Raw genomic sequence first — 23,812 nt, forward strand, 5'->3', positions numbered from 1 at the left:
CAGCCCAGGCTGAATTTGAACTGGTGACCCATTTTCCATATATTCCCAGTATCATCCATCATATGAGTCAGATGTTGAAATCTGGTGTTTCCAGAGGTATAGCATACTAAACGTGCTTCCACAGTTCTGTGTTTTGCCCCTAGGTTTCAGCCATTCAAAACACCAGCATGTTCTCTGTTCCCTCTGAATGCGGGTGGGAATGGACTCACCTAACAGTTAGAGAAGAGACTGCATAACTTTTAGCTAAACCATTCTGTTTTGTTTCATTTTCTTTCTTAACAGGATCCAACAGCTGCATCTATTTCGGACAGAGATTGTGATACGAGAGAGGGAGAGACTGTAGCCGTGAACTATAAGCCATCCCCACTTCAAGTGAAATTAGGTGAGTCTTTGATGATGGAGAGTAAAAAGGCTGAATCCAAGGTCTGACATATGGTGAGGTGCTCATGGGATCATATGCAGTTCTCCATGCATGTGGCTAAGCAGTTTATCAGTGCGGTTCTGCTGCTCAGGGAACTGACCTACAAACATGCAAGGACCCTTTATCTTGGGCTGCGGTAGAGGAAGGCATAGCTTTTTAAACCTACAGATTTTTATCAAGCTAAGATCAAGGCATGGCCAGAAAAAGAATGAAGATAATATAGAGGTACTGTAAAAAGAAGAGAAGACAGGATAACTGCAAGCAAAAGGGAAAGGATCAGAGACTTGGACTTCTAGGAAAAGATAGAGCTGTGTGTTACTGTGAGGTGGAGGGTTTGTAGGTTTGTAAAGGTTCACATAGAAATACTCGTGCTATTTCTGAGCAGTATTTTTGAAGTTCTGGAAGCAGAATCATCATATTAGCACAATACTCTGTGCTAATAAAAAATGGGAATCTAAGTCTGGAAAATTTCCCATAGGAGCAGGAAGCAGTCCCCTGGTTGTCCTTCACATCAGAACAAATAACATTGACAGGGTGCTGCTGGAGCTGGTTGAGGTTGACCTGTTGGAGCGGGTCCAGAGGAGGGCCACAAAAATGGTCAGAGGGATGGAACACCTCTCCTATGAAGAAAGGCTGAGAGAGTTGGGGTTGTTTAGCTTGGAGAAGAGAAGGCTCCAGGGAGACCTTATTGCAGCCTTTCAATATATAAAGGGGGCTTATAAGAAAGATGGGGACAGACTTTTTAATAGGGCCTGTAGCAACAGGACAAGGGGTAATGATTTTAAACTAAAAGAGGGTAGATTCAGACTAGATATAAGGAATAATTTTTTTTTACGATGAGGGTGGTGAGATACTGGAACAGGTTGCCCAGAGAGGTTATAGATGCCCCATCCCTGGAAACATTCAAGGTCAGGTTGGACAGGGCTCTGAGCAATCTGATCTAGTTGAAGATGTCCCTGCTCATGGCAGGGTGGTTGGACTAGATGACCTTTAAAGGTCCCTTCCACCCCAAGCCTTTCTATGATTCTATGCCATGCTGGGGAAAGCTCTGAAAGAAATGGGTGCCCAGATGTTCAGTGGAATCGCTCTGGCCCCTACCAAATGAGCGACAGGGAAAGTCAGCAAACAGCTAAGGTTTGAAGAAGATTTGGGGAAGTTTGGGCATTGGTGTATGATTATGAAGAGATGTTCTCTGATAGATAGGTTTTACCCAAGGACCTGCATTACTACTGCAAACACTGGCGTTGGCCTCATTTATAAGAGAAACCTTAAAGAAACACCAGGAAAAGGCTGGGAAGCACTTGTGCAGTCTCAAGGCTCTGCCTGAGTACAAGATAAACTGAATAAACAGACAAATCTGGTCATGGCAGTGCAGAAAGGAATGTCACAGAGTAGACCCATGGACAGCAAAGGAAAAGAAAGTGGTTGAATAGACAAGACCTCGCTGAAAGAGCGACTAGGGAGGAAAAGACAGAAAGTTAGATATGCAAATGTAGCAAGATTATGCAGCAAAGTGGAAGACCTTGAGCTACTGATACAGGATATGAGCAAGTGCATTGGGACAGTACATCTGTCTTGCAATCGCAGTCATGAGCACTCTAAAACCAGTAGCTGCTTTTCAGGAAAAGGCAGGGAGCAGCAGTATGTGTTAATGATAGCACAATTCACAGTTTAGTAAAAGGTTATCACTGCCAGCGTGCCATATGCCACCAAGATCCTTTTTTACTGCCAAGAGAGTTCTGTAATGTTATTAGAGAGATAATTACTACTGCAATAGTTGTTTTGGATAATTTAACATCAGGAATCAGGTTGGAGAGCAATTGATATTATTATTGGTAAGTCTGAGATATTCTTTCATTTCTAGGCAATAAAAATATCCTCCAGAGGTTCACTAACATGACACGAAATAGTGCTATTTTTTACTTGGTTTTAGTAAGTCATGAGGACGTTATAGAAGACCTGATCATAGGAAATAGATTTGGACTGAGGGATAACAAGTTCAATTCATGCAAATTAAATGAAAAAGTAATTTGAGGTAGATCTATAACAAAATTCAGTTTTATAAACTAAGTGCTTAAGCAAAGACAGTAGATTGAGAAGCCCAGGAACTCAAAACACGTCAGGTAGTGTTGAAGGAGAAAGTATCAGAAGAACAGAGATTGCTAATGGAGTTCTCCAACAGCTATTTCATTTATATGTTCATTAATGACTTGGACACAAAAAGCAAGAGTTGGCAAAGAAAATTTAATCATAACAGCAGTGATGAACTTGCAATAAGAAGTCCAAGGGTGATCAAAAGAATTCAGGGCCTTCAGACAACTGGTTAAGGGATCAGGAGCACAAGTAGTTTATTTCCGCTATCCTTCCAGTTGCAGGGAATGATGTTGGAAGAAACAGGAAGACTCAGATGATCAATACCTGCCTGTATGATTGGCGTCACTGGCAGAATTTGGCATTTTTTCGATCACAAGACAGCCTACACAACATCAGGCCTGCTGGCGACAGATGGGGTACACCTGTCTCAAAGGGGGGAAAGGATCTTTGCGCAGGAGTTAGCAGGGCTCATTGAAAGAGCTTTAAACTAGATTTGAAGGGGGAAAGGGATAAAACCAGGCTTGCTTAGAGATACAGGTGGGGGCAGCATGACAATGTTTGAGGGACAGTGTGCTAGCGAGGTCCTTCAGTCTGCTCCATGATGTGCTGAGTACACGGGAGCACATTTGAAACGTCTCTATACTAATGCATGCAGCACCTTAGCCGTCTCAATGGGGGTAGGGAATGGAGATCCATGCGGCAGCAAATACACAAGGGTTGTCAGCGCATTAGAAACCACAGAAGCACCTGAGAACAGTCACATAGAAATTAGGGATTGTCCCCCCAAAAAGGTGACAGGATCAATAGCCCAACTGAAGTGCATCTACACCAATGTACACAGCATGGGCAACAAACAAGAGGAGTTGGAAGCCATTGTGCAGCTGGAAAACTATGATATAACTGCAATCACGGAAACATGGTGGGATGACTCACACAACTAGAGTGCTGCAGTGGATGGCTATAAACTCTTCAGAAGGGATAGGCAAGGAAGGAGAGGCAGTGAGGTAACCCTGTATGTTAGGGAGTGTTTTGACTGTCTAGGGCTTAACAATGGTGATGAAATGGTCAAGTGTTTATGGGTAAGAATCAGGGGAAAGGCCAACAAGGCAGATATCGTGGTGGGAGTCTTGTAGACCACCCAACCAGGATGAAGAGGCAGACGAAATATTCTATAAGCCACTGGGAGAACTCACAATCGCTAGCCCTTGTTCCCATGGGGGACTTCAGCTTACCAGATGTCTGCTAGAAATAAAATACAGTGGAGAGGAAACTGTCTAGGAGGTTTCTGGAGTGTGTGGAAGATAACTTCCTGACACAGTTGTTGGGTGAGCCAACTAGAGAAGGGGCCCCGCTGGACCTGTTGTTTGCAAACAGAGAATGACTTGTGGGTGATGTGATGGTTGGAGGCTGTCTTGGGCATAGCAATCATGAAATGATAGAGTTTTCAATTCTCGGAGAAGTAAGGAGGGGGGTTAGCAGAACTGCTACCTTGGACTTCCAGAGGGCAGACTTTGGCCTGTTTAGGGGCCTGGTTGACAGAGTCCCTTGGGAGGCAGTCCTGAAGGGCAAAGGAGTCCAGGAAGGCTGGACATACTTCAGGAAGGAAATCTTAAAGGCACAGGCTGTCCCTATGTGCCGAAAGACAAGCCGGTGGGGAAGAAGACCGGCCTGGCTGAACAGAGTGCTATGGATGGAACTCAGGAAGAAAAAGGAGAGTTTATGACCTTTGGAAGAAGGGGCAGGCAACTCACGAGGACTACAAAAATGTTGTGAGGTTATGCAGGGAGAAAATTAGAAGGGCCAAATCCCAACTAGAACTTAATCTGGCTACTGCAGTAAAAGACAATAAAAAAAAGATTTATATAAATATATTAACAGAAGGAGGGCTAAGGAGAATCTCCATCCTTTCTTGAATGCGGGGGCGAAACATAGTGACAAAGGATGCGGAAAAGTCTGAGATACTTAATGCCTTCTTTGCCTCAGTCTTTAATAGTAAGACCAGCTGTTCTCCGGGTACCCAGCCCCCTGAGCTGAAAGACAAGGATGGGGAGCAGAATGATGCCCCCTATGATAATCCAAGGGGAAACGGTTAGCAACCTGCTAAACCACTTAGACACACACAAGTCTATGGGGATGGATGGGATCCACCCAAGGGTACCGAGGGAGCTGGCAGAAGTGCTCACCAAGCCACTTGCCATCATTTATGAGCAGTCCTGGCTAACCGGGGAGGTCCCAGTTGACTGGAGGTTAGCAAATGTGACACACGTCTACAACGAGGGCTGGAAGGAGGATCTGGGGAACTACAGGCCTGTCAGTCTGACCTCGGTGCCAAGGAAGGTTATGGAGCAGATCATCTTGATCACCATCACGCGGCACGTACAGGACAACCAAGTGATCAGGCCAGTCAGCATGGGTTTATGAAAGGCAAGTCCTGTTTGACTAACCTGATCTCCTTCTATGACAAGGTGACCTGCTTAGTGGATGAGGGAAAGGCTGTGGATGTTGTTTACCTGGACTTTAGTAAAGCCTTTGACACCATTTCCCACAGCATTCTCCTGGAGAAACTGGCTGCTCATGGCTTGGACGGGCATACTCTTTGCTGGGTAAAAAACTGGCTGGATGGCCGGGCCCAAAGAGTTGTGGTGAATGGAGTTAAATCCACTTGGTGGCCAGTCACAAGTGGTGTTCCCCGGGGCTCAATACTGAGGCCAGTTCTGTTTAATATCTGTATCAATGATCTGGATGAGGGGATCGAGTGCACCCTCAGCAAGTTTGCAGACGACACCAAGTTGGGAGGCAGGGTCGATCTGCTTGAGGGTAGGAAGGCTCTACAGAGGGGTCTGGACAGGCTGGATCGATGGGCTGAGGCCAATCGTATGAAGTTCAACAAGGCCAAGTGCTGGGTCCTGCACTTCGGTCACAGCAACCCCATGCAGCACTACGGGCTTGGGCAAGAGTGGCTGGAAAGCTGCCTGGCTGAAAAGGACCTGGGGGTGTTGGTCAACAGCCAGCTGAACATGAGCCAGCAGCGTGCCCAGGTGGCCAAGAAGGCCAATAACATCCTGGCTTGTATCAGAAATAGTGTGGCCAGCAGGACTAGGGAAGTGATTGTCGCTTTGTACAAAGGCACTGGTGAGACCGCACCTCAAATACTGTGTTCAGTTTTGGGCCCCTCACTCCAAGAAAGACATTGAGGTGCTGGAGCGTGCCCAAAGAAGGGTAACGAAGCTGGTGAGGGGCCTGGAGCACAAGTCTTATGAGGAGCAGCTGAGAGAACTGGGGTTGTTTAGTCTGGAGAAAAGGAGGCTCAGGGGAGACCTTATCCCTCTCTACAACTACCTGAAAGGAGGTTGTAGCAAGGTGTATGTTGGTCTCTTTTCCCTAGTAACAAGTGATAGGACAAGAGGAAATGGCCTCAAGTTGTGCCAGGGTAGGTTTAGATTGGATACTGGGAAAAATTTCTTCACCAAAAGGGTTGTCAAGCATTGGAACAGATTACCCAGGGAAGTGGTTGAGTCACCATCCCTGGAGGTATTTAAAAGATGTGTAGACGTGGCACTTAAGGGCATTTTCTAATGGTGGACTTGGCAGTGTTAGGCTAACAGTTGGACTGGATGATCTTAAGGGTCATTTCCAACCTAAATGATTCTATGATTCTATATTTGGGAGACATCAGTACAACAAAGACTCAGAAATGCCATAGAGAATAAACTTGAAAACTGGAATAATAGAAATGAGAATAATATGACAGGAGAAACTCAATCTGCTGTAAACTGGAATTTACCAACTGGACATGACTTAGGAAGAGGAAGCCTGTTACATAGTTAATTGCAAGGTAACTAATTATTAAAATGGACTAATACATGAAAATATGCCGTAGTCACACTTCTATAGAGTTTACCAGCTTTTTTCCAAGGATCAGATATAACAGAATGAGTCCTTCTGCCAGAACTTCTGCTTTTCCACCTAGGGAAAATTTTATTCCACTTAGCTACTATCCACCATTAAAGAGGCAAAGGGAGGTATTGGGAGAGTCTGAATAGTTTTTCCAGTAGCTAAAGCTGTACCACTGCCAGGACCTCCTCTCCAGCTAGTGCTCCTTCCCAGTGAATACTCAGTGCTGACCACAATATGCTTATGAAGGTAATAGTGGGTGAAATCTACCTGCTTAAGAGGAGTTGTCTGACAAGGCTGACGAGCATCTTTCTGCCTTGTCTCCAGAGAGAAGTCTGCTCAAACACCTCTCTCTGCCTGTGGATACAGTGTGCCTCTAATTAGGTGAAATATCTAGTGGCATTTGGATCAACTCTCTACTCTTAGCCGTATCCAGATGAGCTCTAGGTTACCTGGGGCAAAATGAGACTAACGGTATTGTCTGTAGCCAGTGTAACATGCCTTTAATCCACATCAACTCCTGCCCAGCCTTTACAATTTTCAAGCAGTTTAATGGCTCACATCTCCTGGCTCTGGCCCCCATTCCTCCAACTCAATCTTTGTCTCTTCTGCATTAAACTCATCAGGATTTGGATTGTTTTTTTCATCTCTTTAAGCCTAGGCAAAGTTAAGGTAGTACATAAATGTTTAATGTCTTAACTGCCAGAGCCATTGTTGGGGATGGTAGCGACTGGGGGTTTAATCGTATTACAGGTTTTCCATAAGGATAGTGGCATTTTTCACTGTTAAATCAGAATCAATTGTTTAAATGTCGAATGCTCTGCTGGAAGGTTCATAAATGTCACTTTTTACTCTGTGAAGATTCATATATAAATCTGTCATATGTGCTTGCTGTAAGCTTGGTTCAAATGAGCTTAATTAAATACCAACCCAGCATGAATACAACTTTTGCTTCCAGAGTCTGCAGTGACTGAAGTGTGACAGAAAGAACGAGCTGTGCTGCATGCAGTGAACACATTTATTCCGCTGCTTGAATGGTCTTTTCCTTGGTTGTTTCTCCCCCTCTGAACAAATACATTTCATGGCCACGTGTTTGCTTGGGGTTCAGTTAGATACAAGAAAAATTAACCAGGTGGTTTATATTTCTAGAGACTTCCTAAAGGTTACACCTAGTTTGTAAGTGGAATAGTAAAACATTTAGCTTGCTGCTGGGGCCACATCAGCAAAGTGGAGAACCTCACACTAAGGGGAAATAATATCTCCTGGTTCGTGTAGTTCAGAATCTTAAACCCTTATTGATATTATATCCATATTAATTATGTATTTCTTACTTTTCTAACACTCCCACTTTGTCTTTCTGTCAGGAACTGCAGGGCTCAGCCATGCTTCTTTCTTTCTTGCAAATCACTTGATAAGGAGGCTCCTGACAGCACTGGAGGGGGGGCTGAGTGTCCATTAGTGCTTAGGAGATGTCTCCAGCACATCCTTATTAGGAGGCATATCCAGATGGAGCAAGCCTTCTGAAAACAGAAGAGAGTTGTGATAAGGAGAGAGGGAGGAACAGAATAATCCCCAAGTGTAAATCTCAGGAGCTCCATATCCACTAGAAGGCAACAGATCTCCGTGGGATGCCCAGGAGATGAGATATTATTTTAATGAAGCTTATGCCATCTGTTTTTCTATTTTGCATTTAAAATTTCCCTTCTCTGTGCTGAAATCCCCATCCAGACTGTCTGTCTTACCTAGCAGTCAATGATGTGACAGTGTTAAAACAGAATGGGCAACATGGCAATTAGTTGGACTGTTGCAGAACAGGCTACTGTGGTGATGAGGGACTGTGGCAGTGGCATCTTCATCAGCACATCCACCACACTGGGAGCTTGGCAGTAAATCTCCCACATCCCCATCTGCAGATGAACATACAGGAGAGAGGCAGACAGACAGACTCATAGCAGCCTTCATCCCTCTGAGATACCTGTCGCCTTAGATGTAAGTACCTCCTCTCCTTGGACTAGATAGAGAATAAAGCACTGTTTTGGGAAGATTGTTAAGTGGGGTGCCTAAATGTATGTGAAAAGAGAGTGTCTAAGCTAGGCAAACTGGATCCCACCTTAAGACTGAGTGAACTACATGCAGATGAGGTCTCCTGCCATATGACCAAGAGGAAGCCTAGTTCATATTGATGCAGGCTTGAAAGTGTTTATGGTTTTTGTTTTAGATTTTCTTTGCAAAGCTTCTTGTAAAAAAAAAAAGACCTGAATTGCAAATGTAGCAGATAATTTTCCTGCTTTCCTAGCTACTGTTTTGATCCCCTCCCAGCTTAGATCTCATGCTGGTATTTATCTTAATACCAAAAACCATAGTGGCTGATACTAGTCAGCCCCATAAAGAGAAGTGTCACAAAGTTGCCTTTGGTGTAAGCTGTTGTAGCTCAATTATATAATCTACCAGCCTAACCAGAAACTTTCCTTGCTTCAAGAGGCAGGAAGCTGTCATAACACTAACAGATCAGAGCTATTTAATTAATAGGGTACTAACACTTTCATCCTGTCAGCTGCATTGCAGGATGTTGCTTTTTTTTTTCTAGGAGACACAGCACAGATCACTCTTGGAGCAGGTCAGCCACAGCCCAGCTACTGCTGGAAAGGAAATTCTGCTCACTGGGAGCCTGGGCCTATTGCTAGGGTAGGCATAAAAGCCTCTTGAGTCACCCCAGCCCGGCCTTTTGGGTTTCTGTGTGACAAGAAGGAGATGAGAGCAACTGAATGGCCATAGTGGGGCCTGAGCCAAGCAGATGGCTCAGAGAGAGGTGAAGGAAGTCTCGGTAGAAAAAGCTATTCTCTGACAAATAACCATAGCGCTCACTCTTCAAGGAGAGATCTCAGATGAGACCACCAAGGCTTCTTGTCTGCTTCTGCTTCTTCCTGTATCAGTCCCACCTGTCCATGTGAAATGTTGACAGGGACTGTCCTTGAATTTTGCAAGATGCTGTTGTTGCTGGTTCCATGTAAGCTAAGAGGTTCGCTGTTGATCAGCACAAGGAAACCCTTTGGTACCCAGAGCTGGAGAGTAGCATGTGGAGACATGAATGGTGGCAGTATAAAGCCATGCCCTGAGGGAATGGGCCCAATCCCTACCTGTTGCTCATCACTCCATCACTGTGCTCCTCCATGTACAAACATCCTAAGATTTTACATGGTGACAGCAGAGGAGTTCATATCTCTGGCTTCCACAGTCTCTAGCGGGGGATGGGGATTCTGCCTGGGGACACCAATTAGGTGCGTCCACTTCCAAGCACCAAATTACTTGTGCTATTTGATTAATTCCTGCTTGTTAACAAACAAGATTCTCAAAAACCTCAAGCAAGTAACTGGAATGATGTTCACTTAGAGCAAGCAACTCTGGTAGGGGTAAAACAGCAGCAGAAACCCTGTCACAAAGAAATATAGCATATTGTTCCCTGGTGCGTTTGACTTGGATAAAACTGAGGATCTAATTTATGGCTGGGCCCCATCTTGCTGGAGACTGGAGTGAACAGAGGAGATAATCCATTTGGGGACAGAGGCTGACAACACAAGCTATGGTGTTAGCTCCTGCCTTCCAGCCTGCTGCTGCGCATTCATGGCAGTTATTAAACTGCCGTACGGTCAGGGAGGAGTAATACTGGGAATATCAGTCAGTGAGCTGAGAACTACAAAGCCCTCAGGGTTCAACATAACAAGACTGGTGCATTTGTGGTTGAAACATCATTACCTTAAGTGTGCAAAGCCATTTTCCTCCCCTGGGAGCACCCATTTCCTTGAACACAGTCTGTGCTTTGTATGGGTGGGATGAGTAATGTGGAAGCCAGAGTACAGTGGCAATATAGCACTCCTATTGATTTTCTTCATGAAGATAGAAGTGCAGCCTACCACTCGGAGGTCTCTTGGGCTTGGGAGGAATTTATTTAAACATTATTTCATGTGTTATTACACTTTCCATTTATAAGAGAAATTGCATACGCACATTTATTTTAGCATCTTTCCTGTAGGATATCTCCAGGCACTTTTTCTGGAGGAGAGTGAACAGCTGGATCACGTTAAGGGCAGTAGGGCTGTCTGCAGACAGAGCAGCAAAGCTGAGGGCAGAAAAACAGTTGCGACAGGCATATTATTGCAGACTCTCATGCTCTCCCCGCATCCCTCGGGCTCCAGCTTAAACATTCAGTTTTGGAGCCCATTATTTTAAGGAAGATGTAATCCCCTCAGCAGTCCTACAGATAAAAGCTAGAAGCTACAGGAACACTGGAAGAATGGGGTTGTTCAGAGAAGAAAGGGGAACACTAAGGAGGGATATAATAGCTGTCTTCAGATAAAGGGCTGCCAAAGAGAAAAAGGGAATATTTTTTTTTCCATGTTTCTGATCACCAGAAGAAGAAACAATTACCTTAAATTGCAGCAGGGTTGCAAGGAAATATCAGGGAAAACTATAGAGGTAAGGCTAAGGAGCCGTGCATTCGCCTGATGAAGTTATGGAATTGCTGTTGCTGGAGGATTTTCAGACTGGGTTAGAAACTGATTTGTCACTGTGCTGAGTTGACCCTGGCTGGATGCCAGGTGCCCACCAAAGCTGCTCTATCACTCACCCCCACAGTGGGACAGGGGAGAGAAAATATAATGAAAAGCTTGTGGGTCGAGATAAGGACAGGGAGAGATCATTCACCAATTACCATCACGGGCAAAACAGACTCAACTTGGGGACATTAGTTTCATTTATTACTAATCAAACCAGAGTAGGATAATGAGAAACAAAACCAAATCTTAAAACACCTTCCCTCCACCCCTCCCTTGTTCCTGGGCTTAACTTTACTCCTGATTTTCTCTACCTCCTCTTCCCCCCGAGCGGCACAGGGGGAGGGGGAATAGGGGTTGCAGTCAGGTCACCACATGCTGTCTCTGCCGCTCCTTCCTCCTCAGGGGGAGGACTCCTCGCACTCTTCCCCTGCTCCAGCATGGGGTCCCTCCCAAGGGAGACAGTTCTCCACAAACTTCTCCAACGTGAGTCCTTCCCATGGGCTACAGTTCTTCATGAACTGCTCCAGCATGGGTCCCTTCCATGGAGTGCAGTCCTTCAGGAACAGACTGCTCCAGCGTGGGTCTCCCGCAGGGTCACAAGCCCTGCCAGGAGCCTGCTCCAGTGTAGGCTTCCCACGGGGTCATAGCCTCCTTCGGGCATCCACCTGCTCCAGCGTGGGGTCCTCCACAGACTGCAGGTGAATATCTGCTCCACCGTGGACCTCCATGGGCTGCAGGGGGACAACCTGCCCCACCATGGTCTTCAGCACGGGCTGCAGGGGAATCTCTGCTCTGGCGCCTTGAGCACCTCCTCCCCCTCCTTCTTCACTGACCTTGGTGTCTGCAGGGTTGTTTCTCTCACATATTCTCACTCCTCTCTCTGGCTGCCTTTTCTGTCTGTCCTGCAACTTTTTTTCTTTCTCAAATATGTTATCACAGAGTTGCTACTACTATCGCTGATTGGCTCGGCCTTGGCTGGTGGTGGGTCCATCTCTAGAGCCAGCTGGTATTGGCTCTGCCCGACACAGGGGAAGCTTCCAGCAGCTTCTCACTGGAACCACCCCGTAACCCCCCCCCCCCCCCGCTACCAAAACCTTGCCACACAATCCCAATACACACACTTACTACATGCCTCAGTGACCTTAATGCTTCTTCACAGAACATCGGGACACATAACAGATGCGATGTGGGCACCAATATTAACTCTGTTTAAGTGGTAGATTATGCCTTTTGCATAAGTGATGCTTTAAATGAAGAGAGCTATTTAAATGAAGAGAGTTAAATTGCATTTAGTAGACTCCTTACTTTTTCTTTTTTTTTGTCTGATACACCATACAGCAGTGTCAAACAAATGGCTTTTTCTTAAACCTGTGTTCAGTTGAGTAGAAATGATGAGGGGGCATTTGCAGAAGTTCTTTCCAGGTGAAATAACTTAATTTTCTCTGTCTCTTTAAAAATATGTTAAAGGAGAAAGTAGCTCAGTTTTACAGATTATATTTTGTAGAGTTCCATTTATAAACTGAAACTTTTTAGCTGGGCTTGTTAGGTTGCAAACAATTCCGCAGATATCTAACTTTGTTCTTCTGGCTGGCAGGAAAAATAGTCTTTGAAAAGTACATGAAAATACCAAAAAATTCCTTTACTGAAGGTAAATGTGAAAGATGAAAAAAAATCCCCACATTTAAATAAAATTGATGCTGTTCATATATTCCAGTTTTGACAGTGATGAATGAAATCTTTATATTCAGTATTTTGCAGCCATTAGGAATAAAAGTCTCAATCCTTAAAAATTAAGTGAAAAAGCACAGGCTGAATCACAAGACAATGCCCTTGTTAGCTGGGAACTGCGACAATAGATGCCTTTGAAATCAGTACAGAAAGATGTTCAAAGATGAAGAGAGATGAATTGCTGCCTGCTGCTACATAGTCACAACATGTCTAAATAAAATGGCTGCAGAGACAGCTCAGGCAGAGGACTGGGATCTGGGAATCATGGTTCTCTCCTCCCCTGCTGCCACAGGTGCTTTATATGGCTTTAAGGTAAATCAGTTCAATAGTTTCTTCCATCAGAAAAATATAGCTTACTGTTTCACAAAGATGATTCGTGATTATACCATGCCATGAAGAGGTAAAATGCTTTGTGTTCAAAATAGTAATTTTTTTCACTAAAGTTTACAGCCATAAGGTTTTCTTTGATAGTTGACTAACTACACTGGATGCCCTGCTCTCCTACACATCAAAGCCCAATAGTGGACATAAAGAGAGAAGTCGTTCCTTCCTATAACCACATGAAGGTCAGATAAATGAGCTTTGGGGCTGAGACAGTATGTCTAGGGGATGGGGACATGCTGCTGGAACATAAAGCCACTTTTGGAGATGCTTGTGGTGTAAGTGGATGATAGCTTTGGTCATGCCCAGAGCAGTCATTTACATGTCCTCCTCTGTGCTAAGGAATAGTGTGGCACTTCTGTTTTGTGTGTGCTTTCTGAAGGGAAACACAAATAGTAACATCAGCCTGGCCAACAGAGACCTTTCTTCAACTTGTGCAGCCAGCACTCTTGGTGAGCATTACCCCAGAATGAGCCTTGCATTTCTCTGTATGCAATGCACCGATTGTTGCAGTAGCTCCTATATGAGAAGTTAGGAGCTGTATCCTCAGAAAAGAGATGCAAACATTGTCTTTGTACTCCTGTCATGGTTTCAGCTGGGATAGAATTAATTTTCTTCTTAGTAGCTGGTACAGTGTGTTTTGGATTTAGTGTGCAAATAATGTTGATAACACACTGATGTTTTAGTTGTTGTTAAGTAGCGCTTATCCTAAGTTAATGATTTTTCAGTTTCCCATGCTCTACCAGCAAGCAGGTCTACAAGAAGCTGGGAGGGAGCATAGCCAGGACAGCTGACCCAAACTTGCCAAAGGAATATTCCATACCATGTGACATCATGCCCAGTATATAAACTGGGGGGAGTTGGCCTTGGGGGGGAATCGCTGCTCAGGAACTAACTGGGCATCGGTCGGCAAGTGGTGAGCAATTGCATTGTGCATCACTTGTCTTTTCTTGTTTGTTTGGGTTTTTTTTCATTTTCTTAATTTTATTTTATTATATTCCTTTTCATTACAATTATTATTATATTTTATTATTATTATTTTTTGTATTACATTTTATTTTACTTTAGTTATTAAACCATTCTTATCTCAACCCACTAGTTTTACTTTTTCCCCGATTCACCTCCCTATCCCACTGGGACGTGGCAGGGGAGTGAGTGAGTGGCTATGTGGTGCCTAGTTGCTGGCTAGGCTTAAACCACGATAACTCCCTAGGTCATTTGCCAGTTCTGTGTCTGGTCAGGCCTTCAGGGGAGCTTAAAACCACTCAAAGCCCATTGGTGTTTGTGACAACTCTCAGCCATGCCAAAGGCACAGAGCAGCAGCCAGATCAGCAAAACATTAAAAAAATGCAGCTACTTGGATGCTTTAAAACCTGGTCTAAGAAGGACCTTGGAAGACAGATTTATACACCTGCTTTTGCTAGCCAGTTCTCACAATTAGACATAGTTCACTAATTTCCCCAAGTTTGACTGGGTCAGCAAAAACAACATACTTCAGCTAAAAATACTGTGTCTTGCACAACTTGCTCAATTTGGTAGTTGGATGACTTAGCTATCTGACCCTTGCTTATCTGAAGAGTCTTTAGTGAAGCTGGGTGAAACAATCCTGATTCAGATGGTCTGTCCTGAATAATCAACACTGGTGCCCAGCGCGTATCAGCTTTAAACCGTATTCCCTGTATTCAGAACAGGGGGCTGACTGCAGACAGATCCTTTTAAATTATGCTACCGCTGTTTACTAAAAATTGCTTTTCTGTTGCCTTTCTTTCTGATGCAGTTGCGCTAATGCTACCCACGTGGTCACACTTATGGTCTCCAAATCTCTCCATGGAGTGCAGCGGTCTTGGTTGGCAGTGGGGGACAAAGAGGCAAATACATCCCAAAATCTCATCTCATAGACCTTGAAGATGGAAAAATACAACTTTTTCACACTGGATTAATTTCTCTTTGTCTTCCCACTGCAGCAAATCCCATGGACCCACAATGCAATGTCCTCATAGCAGGAAGCTCTGTCTCCTCCTAGTCAGGCAGGTTCAAAAGCAATTGAGTTAGCGAGGTTCAGCCAGTGGCTCTCAGCAAAGAGACAGGAGCAGTCAGCATCTGCGTGATTCCAACCCACGGTGCAAAGGAAGTAAATCAGCCTAGTCTGCCACCAAACATCATTTGTGCTGATCAAATGAGGGGGATACACGTGGTCAAACACGGTGGTAGTGAGACGTAATGACATCCTAAACCACTCTCCACCCACCACTGTCTGACCATAGCCAGAGTCACTCACTATCTTGGGACAAATGGAAACTGTGTATTTAGGGGGTGGTCTGACCCTCCAAATAGCTCTTCAGCATAGCACAGAGTGATGTTTACCACATTCCTGGCTTGTCTGCTTTGCCTGAAATCACAAAAGGAGCGGTTCTGCAGGAGACCAAAACATATGGCTACTTTTGCCATTTCTGGTTTTGGGCAGTGTGTAGGCAAAACCAATGCCACGCATAGCAACATGTACCAAAGAAGCTGTTCAGCATTTCATTTTTAAAAACAAGGAAAACATTATTAAAACTGGTTATGATTTTGTTTAAAGACTGAAAACAGAGGAATAATTGTAAGGATATATTCAAATCTGATTTTTAACGTAGACACATTCACGTTAAGTCCATTCTGCTTCACATGCTCCATTACTATCTTCCCTCATCATAAAGCAGCTAGACACATCCAGCCAGCTGAACAGGTAACCATTTTGAATTGCACTGAGTAATACAGTATTGCTTGAAATAATTCATTAGGTCTGTAGCTGTTCCCAGTAGTAAGGGGGGAATTCAGCCCCTCGTCTTACACGTAACTTTCTCTAACTGACATTCCCCATGGGAGTGTGTTCTCCATTTGTCAACATGCAGTTATTTGCCCATCCTCTGACACATCCTAAATTAGGCAGGTGAAAGCACACCAGGGCAGGAATGGTTTGCTGAGTGCTTAGCATGCTGGGGCACCATCTTATTGAGGACCTTGGCGTGCAGCTATAACATGAGACCATTGTCAGACAGGATGCAGGGCTGGGCCAATTATGGTCCTGATCATGTCTGCAGCATGTATTTCCTTTGCTCTTTTATACTTTGGTGTTATTCCTGCCTTATTGAAAGCTCTGTGGGCTTCTTTGGCTGTTGTCTTGTCACCAGTAGGGCTTACCTTTGAAGCAGCACTTGGAGCAGATGCTGAATGGCCCAGATGGGGTCAGCAAGCAGAACAGGCTAATGTGAGGCTAGCACAAAGGTAGCAGCTTGCTTGTTGAGTGGATTTATCTTCTTTCTTTAAATGATTTTAATGTCATAAGGGGACAAAGTGCCTTAAAGATGGAGTGACAAGGTGGACAAGAAAGGAGGGGCGAGATGTGATGTGTTGGTTGGCAGGTCCAGACAAAGAGATGTCCCTCATGCTGTTCAGAGTAGTATAGTGGTGTTGAAAGGATCCTACACCCCCTCCCCACATACACACACACGAACACATATACGTGCCGCTACGCATGTTCGTCTTCTGACACAATGTCCAGGATTAACTTAAGTGGAACTGGTGCAGCCAAATTTCCCAGTGCTGACAGCATAGCTGTCTGTGTTCTCTGAGCTCTCCACTGAAACAGACGCTAATCCTGCTTGGCTCCACTCAAGCATGGAGCCAGGTAGATTGCCCAACACAGCAACCCTGCTATGACCAGACAGGATCTTCAGACTCCTAATTGAGCATACTTCTTAATGTCAAAGGCACATGCAGGCTGCTTCATGCCCTCCCAGCCTCCTCTGCTCTACCCTGCTTCTTCAAGGAAATGTCTGTCTGGAAAATTCATGAAAAGCCAGCAGGAACCTGGATTTGGGTAAAGCTGTCTCTCTCCAAACTGTACCAGCCCTGCTGGTATTGCTAATGATTGCCTGTTGGCTCTGCAAGCCATCACACCTGCACTCACAGTGTGCTCAGTCACCCATAACTGCTTCATGGGAAGGAGGACAACAAGCCACATGGGTGTGAGTATTTTGCTAGGTACAACGATAAAAAGTAGAACGGCCAAGTGAAATGAAAGCTAAACAACTTATTTCAAATACTTGCAAATGCCGCGTAAAGAGCATCATTGGAGCTCTGCTATTATACTGCCTGCAGTTAGTGATTTCTCTAAAGTAGCTGGAGAGCAGCCTTTTTTCATTCTAGCTTCCCCATCTCCAAGTCTCTGTCCTTCACCTTGTATCTCTGCTGTATTAGCTTTTCATTGATCATCAAACAGCAAACTCGCCAGACACAAAATAACCAATGGCTGGAAATCAGAGTCTTCTGTTTCTTCATTTGTTCTTGTATGTTCCATTTTCTCTGTATTTGGAGGGAGTGCCTGTTAACAACCCTTCCTCATTCTCCCGGTGCCCAAGAGTTGCCCTGAGTTAGGTAGTTTTGTAGGGTTGACATTGATTTTTCCATCAAGCTGTGTTGCCTTCCTGGAAGTTCACTGCACGTACTGGAATGCTGCAGGCAGCACAGGCAGTCCTGGACATGGAGAGCCTTTTCATAGCCAGTGCCAGAAACTGCCAAGGGCTGAGGACAAAATATGCCTATCCTCACTGGTGGGACCATGCCCCCAATAAGCAGTGGCCTTGAGGCTGGGGGAGACATGTGGGAACGCAGGTCTCATCTAAGTCCAGTGGGGAATACTTGACTACCATACTGGAGAGTCTGGGATGACTCAGAAGGAAAGAGCATCTTAGCTTTTCATGCCCTGAGAATTTCCCAGGTGCATAGTTCCCAGGTTTCACACAAAGGTTAGCACAATTGGGTCAGTGGAAGGTTGTAATCTTGGGATTCATGCTCATTTGGATGTAGCATCAGCCAATATGGGGCAGGCTTTAAAGAAAAATGCCATTTACTTATCGAGGCTAGGTTGTGGTTCCTTCTCTCACCTTCTCTTTACTGTGCTGGTTTATGTTTGATCGCAGCTTCTATGAGGACTACTTTAATTTGTGAAATTACAGATTTTTGTTAAAATGTAACATCTTCAGAAGTGCGTAAATCAGTCACATTTCTAGAAGGAACTTAGGTACTTAGAGTTTGGGTCTCTGGCCTTCAAAGAAACATCTGGGGGACAAAACCAAAAGAACTGGAAGACTGGGAAAGGGCTCACTACCTAGAAATGGAGTTCACAAACTCCACCTGCTACGCCAGGAGGAAGCACTGAGCAGAAAATGGGCACTGAAAACTTCATTCCCCCATGCTGATAGACCTGATGGTTGGTGTGCTGGATTTTATAGCCCAGAATTACTTCAGGAGATTGGCACCCAAACAGCTCTTTTGGGTGATGGTGGAAGTAGCAGTAATTCATAGTACTTGTAGGGCTCAGAAAGCAGGTTTCCTTGACTCAAAGCCTGAAATGACTCATGCACATCTCTACCACCTTCTAGGAGCTTGTCCTAATACCCCAGGGCTGGGTAGACTTCCCATTCCTCCTGCTAGCCCTCACTTTTTGGCCACCGGGGACTCAGGATTCATAGCATTCAAGAGGGAGCTGAACTGTTGATTCATGCTTAAGAAATTTGGCTGGGGACACAGGCATGGCTGTTCCTACCGCACTTACATTGCTTTGGGAATGTTCACTCCAAGCCACTAAATTAGTGAAAGAAGGGGTTAAATAGGAAATTGTCGTGGTTTAACCCCAGCCAGCAACTAAGCACCATGCAGCCGCTCACTCACTCCCCCCCACCCAGTGGGATGGGGGAGAAAATCGGGAAAAAAAAAAAGTAAAACTCCTGGGTTGAGATAAGAACGGTTTAATAGAACAGAAAAGAAGAAACTAATAATGATAATGATAACACTAATAAAATGACAACAGTAGTAATAAAAGGATTGGAATGTACAAATGATGCGCAGGGCAATTGCTCACCACCCACCGACCGACACCCAGCTAGTCCCCTAGTGGCGATTCCCTGCCCCCCACTTCCCAGTTCCTATACTAGATGGGACGTCACATGGTATGGAATACACCATTGGCCAGTTTGGGTCAGGTGCCCTGATTGTGTCCTGTGCCAACTTCTTGTGCCCTGGCTGGGCATGAGAAGCTGAAAAATCCTTGACTGTAGTCTAAACAATACTGAGCAACAACTGAAAACATCAGTGTTATCAACATTCTTTGCATATTGAACTCAAAACATAGCACTGTACCAGCTACTAGGAAGACAGTTAACTCTATCCCAGCTGAAACCAGGACAGAAATCTTGTATCGTTCAAACCCACACATTGCAGTAGCCTTCAGTAAGAGCATAGAAATAGTCATGGGGAGACATATTGGAGGAAAAAGACAATTAGCAAAAGTCCATATTCATCGACCGAATGAATAATCTGAGTTGGAGAAGAGCATTAGTGCTTGTACCGAGCATTTGATAGAAAGCAGAGAGTGCCAGTCCATTTATAAGGTTCGGGCAGGCCTTAACCGTCTTGACAGAAAATGAAACCTGTAACCTTGTTTCTGAGTCAGGTGCCTTTTGCAAATTATACAGCCTCTTAAAGCATTGGCAGCTTGTCTCAGTGCTGTGTATTTGTGGCCAGCGCTGGAGCTTCTGGTGTAGATGGGTGGAAGTCAGTTTGTATTTAGGCTTGTAAACATTTGCCTCCATTAAACCCTGCTTTATCCCTCTGTGTCTGAATAGCAAAATTCATGTGGCCTGCAAAATACTAGCCTTTTACTCTGGAGACAAAGATAACCAATGCATTTGCAAGTTCCAGTCCTGAGAAATTACTCTGATTTAAGGTTTTGACTCTGATCCTGTATCAGTCTGTTGCTCATACCAGAGAGAGTTATTAGTCTGATCCTTTTCCTGCCATGTTCAATGACCATTTATTCACCTCTGCCATCAGCAGGAGCAGAGCTGGGCATGGTTTGTATGAGTATGTACTCTTCTCTGCAGGTTCCTCAGCCACGCTCATCACCACAATCTCTAGGCATCTCTGCTGCTTATTTGTCCCTCAAAAAAGGCAGCCTTGGACATGTCCCCCCCTGCTCTTACCTGTGTGGAAAGGACAGAGTTGGCCCATCTTGCACTTACATGCCCTGGTAGGCACGCCACTTTCCCAAGACAAGTGGGAAAAGGTGCTTTTCTCTCCAAGGGGAGTACAATCTGCAAGAGTAAAAAAAAAATATCAGCACATTTCACACACCACAGGGGAAGCAGAAGCAAAATGAATTCACTATTCAGGTTTCCCAGCCAGCAGTCTGGTAAACCCCTATTATTCAGGCATGGCACAAAAATAGTTCCCAACATTTTCTCACATTCTGGAGGACGTTTTTAACCAGGCCCTTTCCTGCCTGACTGGCCCCATGCTCGGCTTTTCCCTGCAAGCCTTGTCTGGCATTGCAGGATTAGATTGGGGCAGTTAGCTCAACTTTTGTGGCTAATTTCTAACTCAACCGAATTGATTTCCCACAAGAAATTTTGAATCAGAAAACTGAATATCAGTTTATATGGTAACCCATCATACATGGGCTCCTATCCTTACTGGAGGCAGGGATGTATTAATACAGCACAAATGCTGCATACCTGCAGAAGGCTTAGCTTTTAGACCAGAATTCTAGTTGTGATCCTCTAGTGAGAAGTTATTAAGAGAAATAGTCTCTCCTAAATGAGAAGCTAATTTAAATCCCTTCTTGCACTGAATACACAAAGCAAGCTCCATGTACTGTCCAAGTTTTAAGGTACATTTCAGCAGTGAGTAGAGCAAGCTCTGAAAATTTAAGCAAACAATATACTGTTTAAAAATACAGCTGCAAAATGTTTCACTTTTTAAACAAAGCAAGTGAGCTCCCAAGAATCGAGAGAAAGACACACAGGGTACATCACAGGTTGCCAGGAAGAGAAGCAGGGAGACAGCAACATTTTCTGCTGTGGGGTGTGTTAGTCTGTTGAGTTGCTGTCCAGGAAAATGGTAATAACTCAGGCCTGGTGTCAAGCTAGGCTGGACTAACGCTAAATGTTGGTGCTTTGATGGAGACACTTTTCTATCAACACTGGGCCCCTCAGTGGCAGCCTCAGTAGGAGGAGAAAAAGTAAAAGGATAAATTCCCTTGCCCAGAACAAAGCACAGTCTTAGAGTCCATGCAGCAACCAGGTGCAGATAGAGGCAAGGTCTCTGTCCTTTCTTTGCCCCAGCTGGTTCTCATCCAGAAGCTCCATGACCATCTTAGTGTGGTGTTGTCAACAAGCTGCTATGAGTCAGGGTATGTTAGCTTTAGCCCCTGGTAACCTTGGAGGCAATGGGAAACAGCTTCTCTGGCCTTTGCAGTGTCCCTGTGTCCTGGTTTCAGCTGGGATAGAGTTAATTTTCTTCCTAGTAGCTGGTACAGTGCTATGTTTTGAGTTCAGTATGCAAAGAATGTTGATAATGCTGATGTTTTCAGTTGTTGCTCAGTAGTGTTTAGACTAAGTCAAGGATTTTTCAGCTTCTCATGCCCAGCCAGCGAGAAAGCTGTAGGGGCACAAGAAGTTGGCACAGGACACAGTCAGGGCACCTGACCCAAACTGGCCAATGGGGTATTCCATACCATGTGATGCCACATTGTATTGGCTTTGTGTGGCAAGGTTTTGGTAGCGGGGGGGGGGGGGGTGGGTGGGTTACAGAGGTGGCTTCTGTAAGAAGCTGCTGGAAGCTTCCCCTGTGTTCGAAAGAGAGCCCATACCAGCTGGCTCTAAGACAGACCCGCCACCAGCCAAGGCCAAGCCAATCAGCGATAGTGGTAACACCTCTGTGATAACATATTTGAGAAAGAAAAAAAGTTGGGATGGGGAGAAACAGCCGCCGGAGAGAAGAGTGAGAACATGTAAGAGAAACAACCCTGCAGACACCAAGGTCAGTTAAGAAGGAGGGGGAGGAGATGCTCCAGGAGCCGGAGCAGAGATTCCCCTGCAGCCCGTGGTGAAGACCATGGTGAGGCAGGCTGCCCCCCTGCAGTCCATGGAGGTCTACGGTGGAGCAGATGTCCACCTGCAGCCCGTGGAGGACCCCACGCTGGAGCAGGTGAGTTCCCGAAGGAGGCTGTGACCCCGTGGAAACCCTGCACTGGAGCAGGTTCCTGGCAGGACCTGCGGATCTGTGGAGAGAGGAGCCCACAGAGCAGGTTTTCTGGCAGGACTTGTAACCCCGTGGGGGACCCACGCTGGAGCAGTGTGCTCCTGAAGGACTGCACACCGTGGAAAGGACTCATGCTGGAGCAGTTCGTGAAGAACTGCAGCCTGTGGGAAGGACCCACGTTGGAGAAGTTTGTGGAGGACTGTCTCCTGTGGGTGGGACCCCATGCTGGAGTAAGGGAAGAGTGCGAGGAGTCCTCCCCCTGAGGAGGATGAAGCGGCAGAAAATAACGTGTGATGACCGTAAACCCCATCCCCGTCCCCCTGTGCCGCTGGGGGGGTTTGGTAGAGAAATCCGGGAGTGAAGTTGTGCCTGGGAAGAAGGGAGGGGTGGAGGGAAGGTGTTTTGAAATTTGGTTTTATTTCTCATTACCTTACTCTGGTTGATTTGTAATAAATTGAGTTACTCTTCCCCAAGCTGAGTCTGTTTTGCCTGTGACGGTAATTGGTGAATGATCTCGCCTGTCCTTATCTCAACCCGCAAGCTCTTTGTTATATTTTTCTCTCCCCTGTCCAGCTGAGGAGGGGGAGTGATAGAACAGCTTTGGTGGGCACCTGGTGTCCAGCCAGGGTTAACCTATCACACACATCTAGTTTAGGAACTGCGGGGAGTGGGGGCGGGGGATCACCGCTCGGGGACTAACTGGGTGTTGATCGGCAGGTGGTGACCAATTGTACTGCGCATCATTTGTACATTCCAATCCTTTTATTATTGCTGTTGTCATTTTATTAGTGTTATTCATTATCATTATTAGTTTTTTCTTTTCTGTTCTATTAAACCATTCTTATCTCAACGCATGAGTTTTACTTCTTTTCCTGATTTTCTCCCCCATCCCACTGGGCGGGGGGGAGTGAGTGAGCGGCTGCGTGGTGCTTAGTTGCTGGCTGGGGTTAAACCACGACACCATGCTTGGGAGATGGAGAGCTCATGTCCTTTGCTATTAATTCTGCTATGCCTTTTGCTGCTATCAAATCTGGGTTTTTGCTGCTGTATGGTGGCCAGCCAGGCTGATGCCCTAATTTTGCTTTTCCTCTTTGTATCCCATATGCAGAGAAGCAGAGGGAGCTGGCTCGGAAGGGCTCCCTGAAGAATGGCAATATGGGAAGCCCAGTTAATCAGCAGCCGAAGAAGAACAACATGATGGCACGAACAAGGTAAAGGACTGGAAAAACACTCAGCTGTGCTCTACACTGCAATCCCTAATGACCTTAGGATGGGCAAGGATGATGTTCATTGCTATTTGCCTACTGCCAAACATGCTGCGAGAGCTAGCTACTAGAAAGGTGGCAGTTTTTAGTGGAGGACCTCACTTAGAATGACAGCAGAATCTGCATGAATGCTGGGTGTTTATTGATGAATGAGAAAGTTGCATGGATTACCATATATTAAGTAGAACAGGAGCTGCAGGTCAGAGCCTCTCTGTATGCAACACATCTGACAGATGAGCTTCCTTGTTCACATTAATTCCCAAAGCCCACAATAGTCATAAATCATGCCAGGACTTTGACAAGTTTTATTTGTAAGTCCTTGTGATGTTGTTGGAATACACTGCATTGCTCACTGCTCTGTGTTTGGTTGTTGAGACCATATAAAGGAGCCAGGC

General features: G+C 45.3%; 1 protein-coding gene across 5 annotated transcripts in view; it reads left to right on the top strand.

The window, feature by feature from the left end:
- The window catches only part of LOC126035388 (protein FAM219A-like), a 142,527-nt gene that overhangs the window by 104,637 nt on the left and 14,078 nt on the right, over positions 1–23,812 (top strand). For all 5 annotated transcript variants that reach the window (XM_049793942.1, XM_049793943.1, XM_049793945.1 and 2 more), the window contains 2 exons: positions 283–382; positions 23,261–23,363. In XM_049793942.1, the coding sequence (XP_049649899.1) occupies positions 283–382; positions 23,261–23,363 (203 nt within the window). The remainder of the gene's footprint in view (positions 1–282; positions 383–23,260; positions 23,364–23,812) is intronic.

Source organism: Accipiter gentilis, chromosome W (assembly GCF_929443795.1).
Source record: "Accipiter gentilis chromosome W, bAccGen1.1, whole genome shotgun sequence".
NCBI classification, from domain to species: domain Eukaryota; kingdom Metazoa; phylum Chordata; class Aves; order Accipitriformes; family Accipitridae; genus Astur; species Astur gentilis.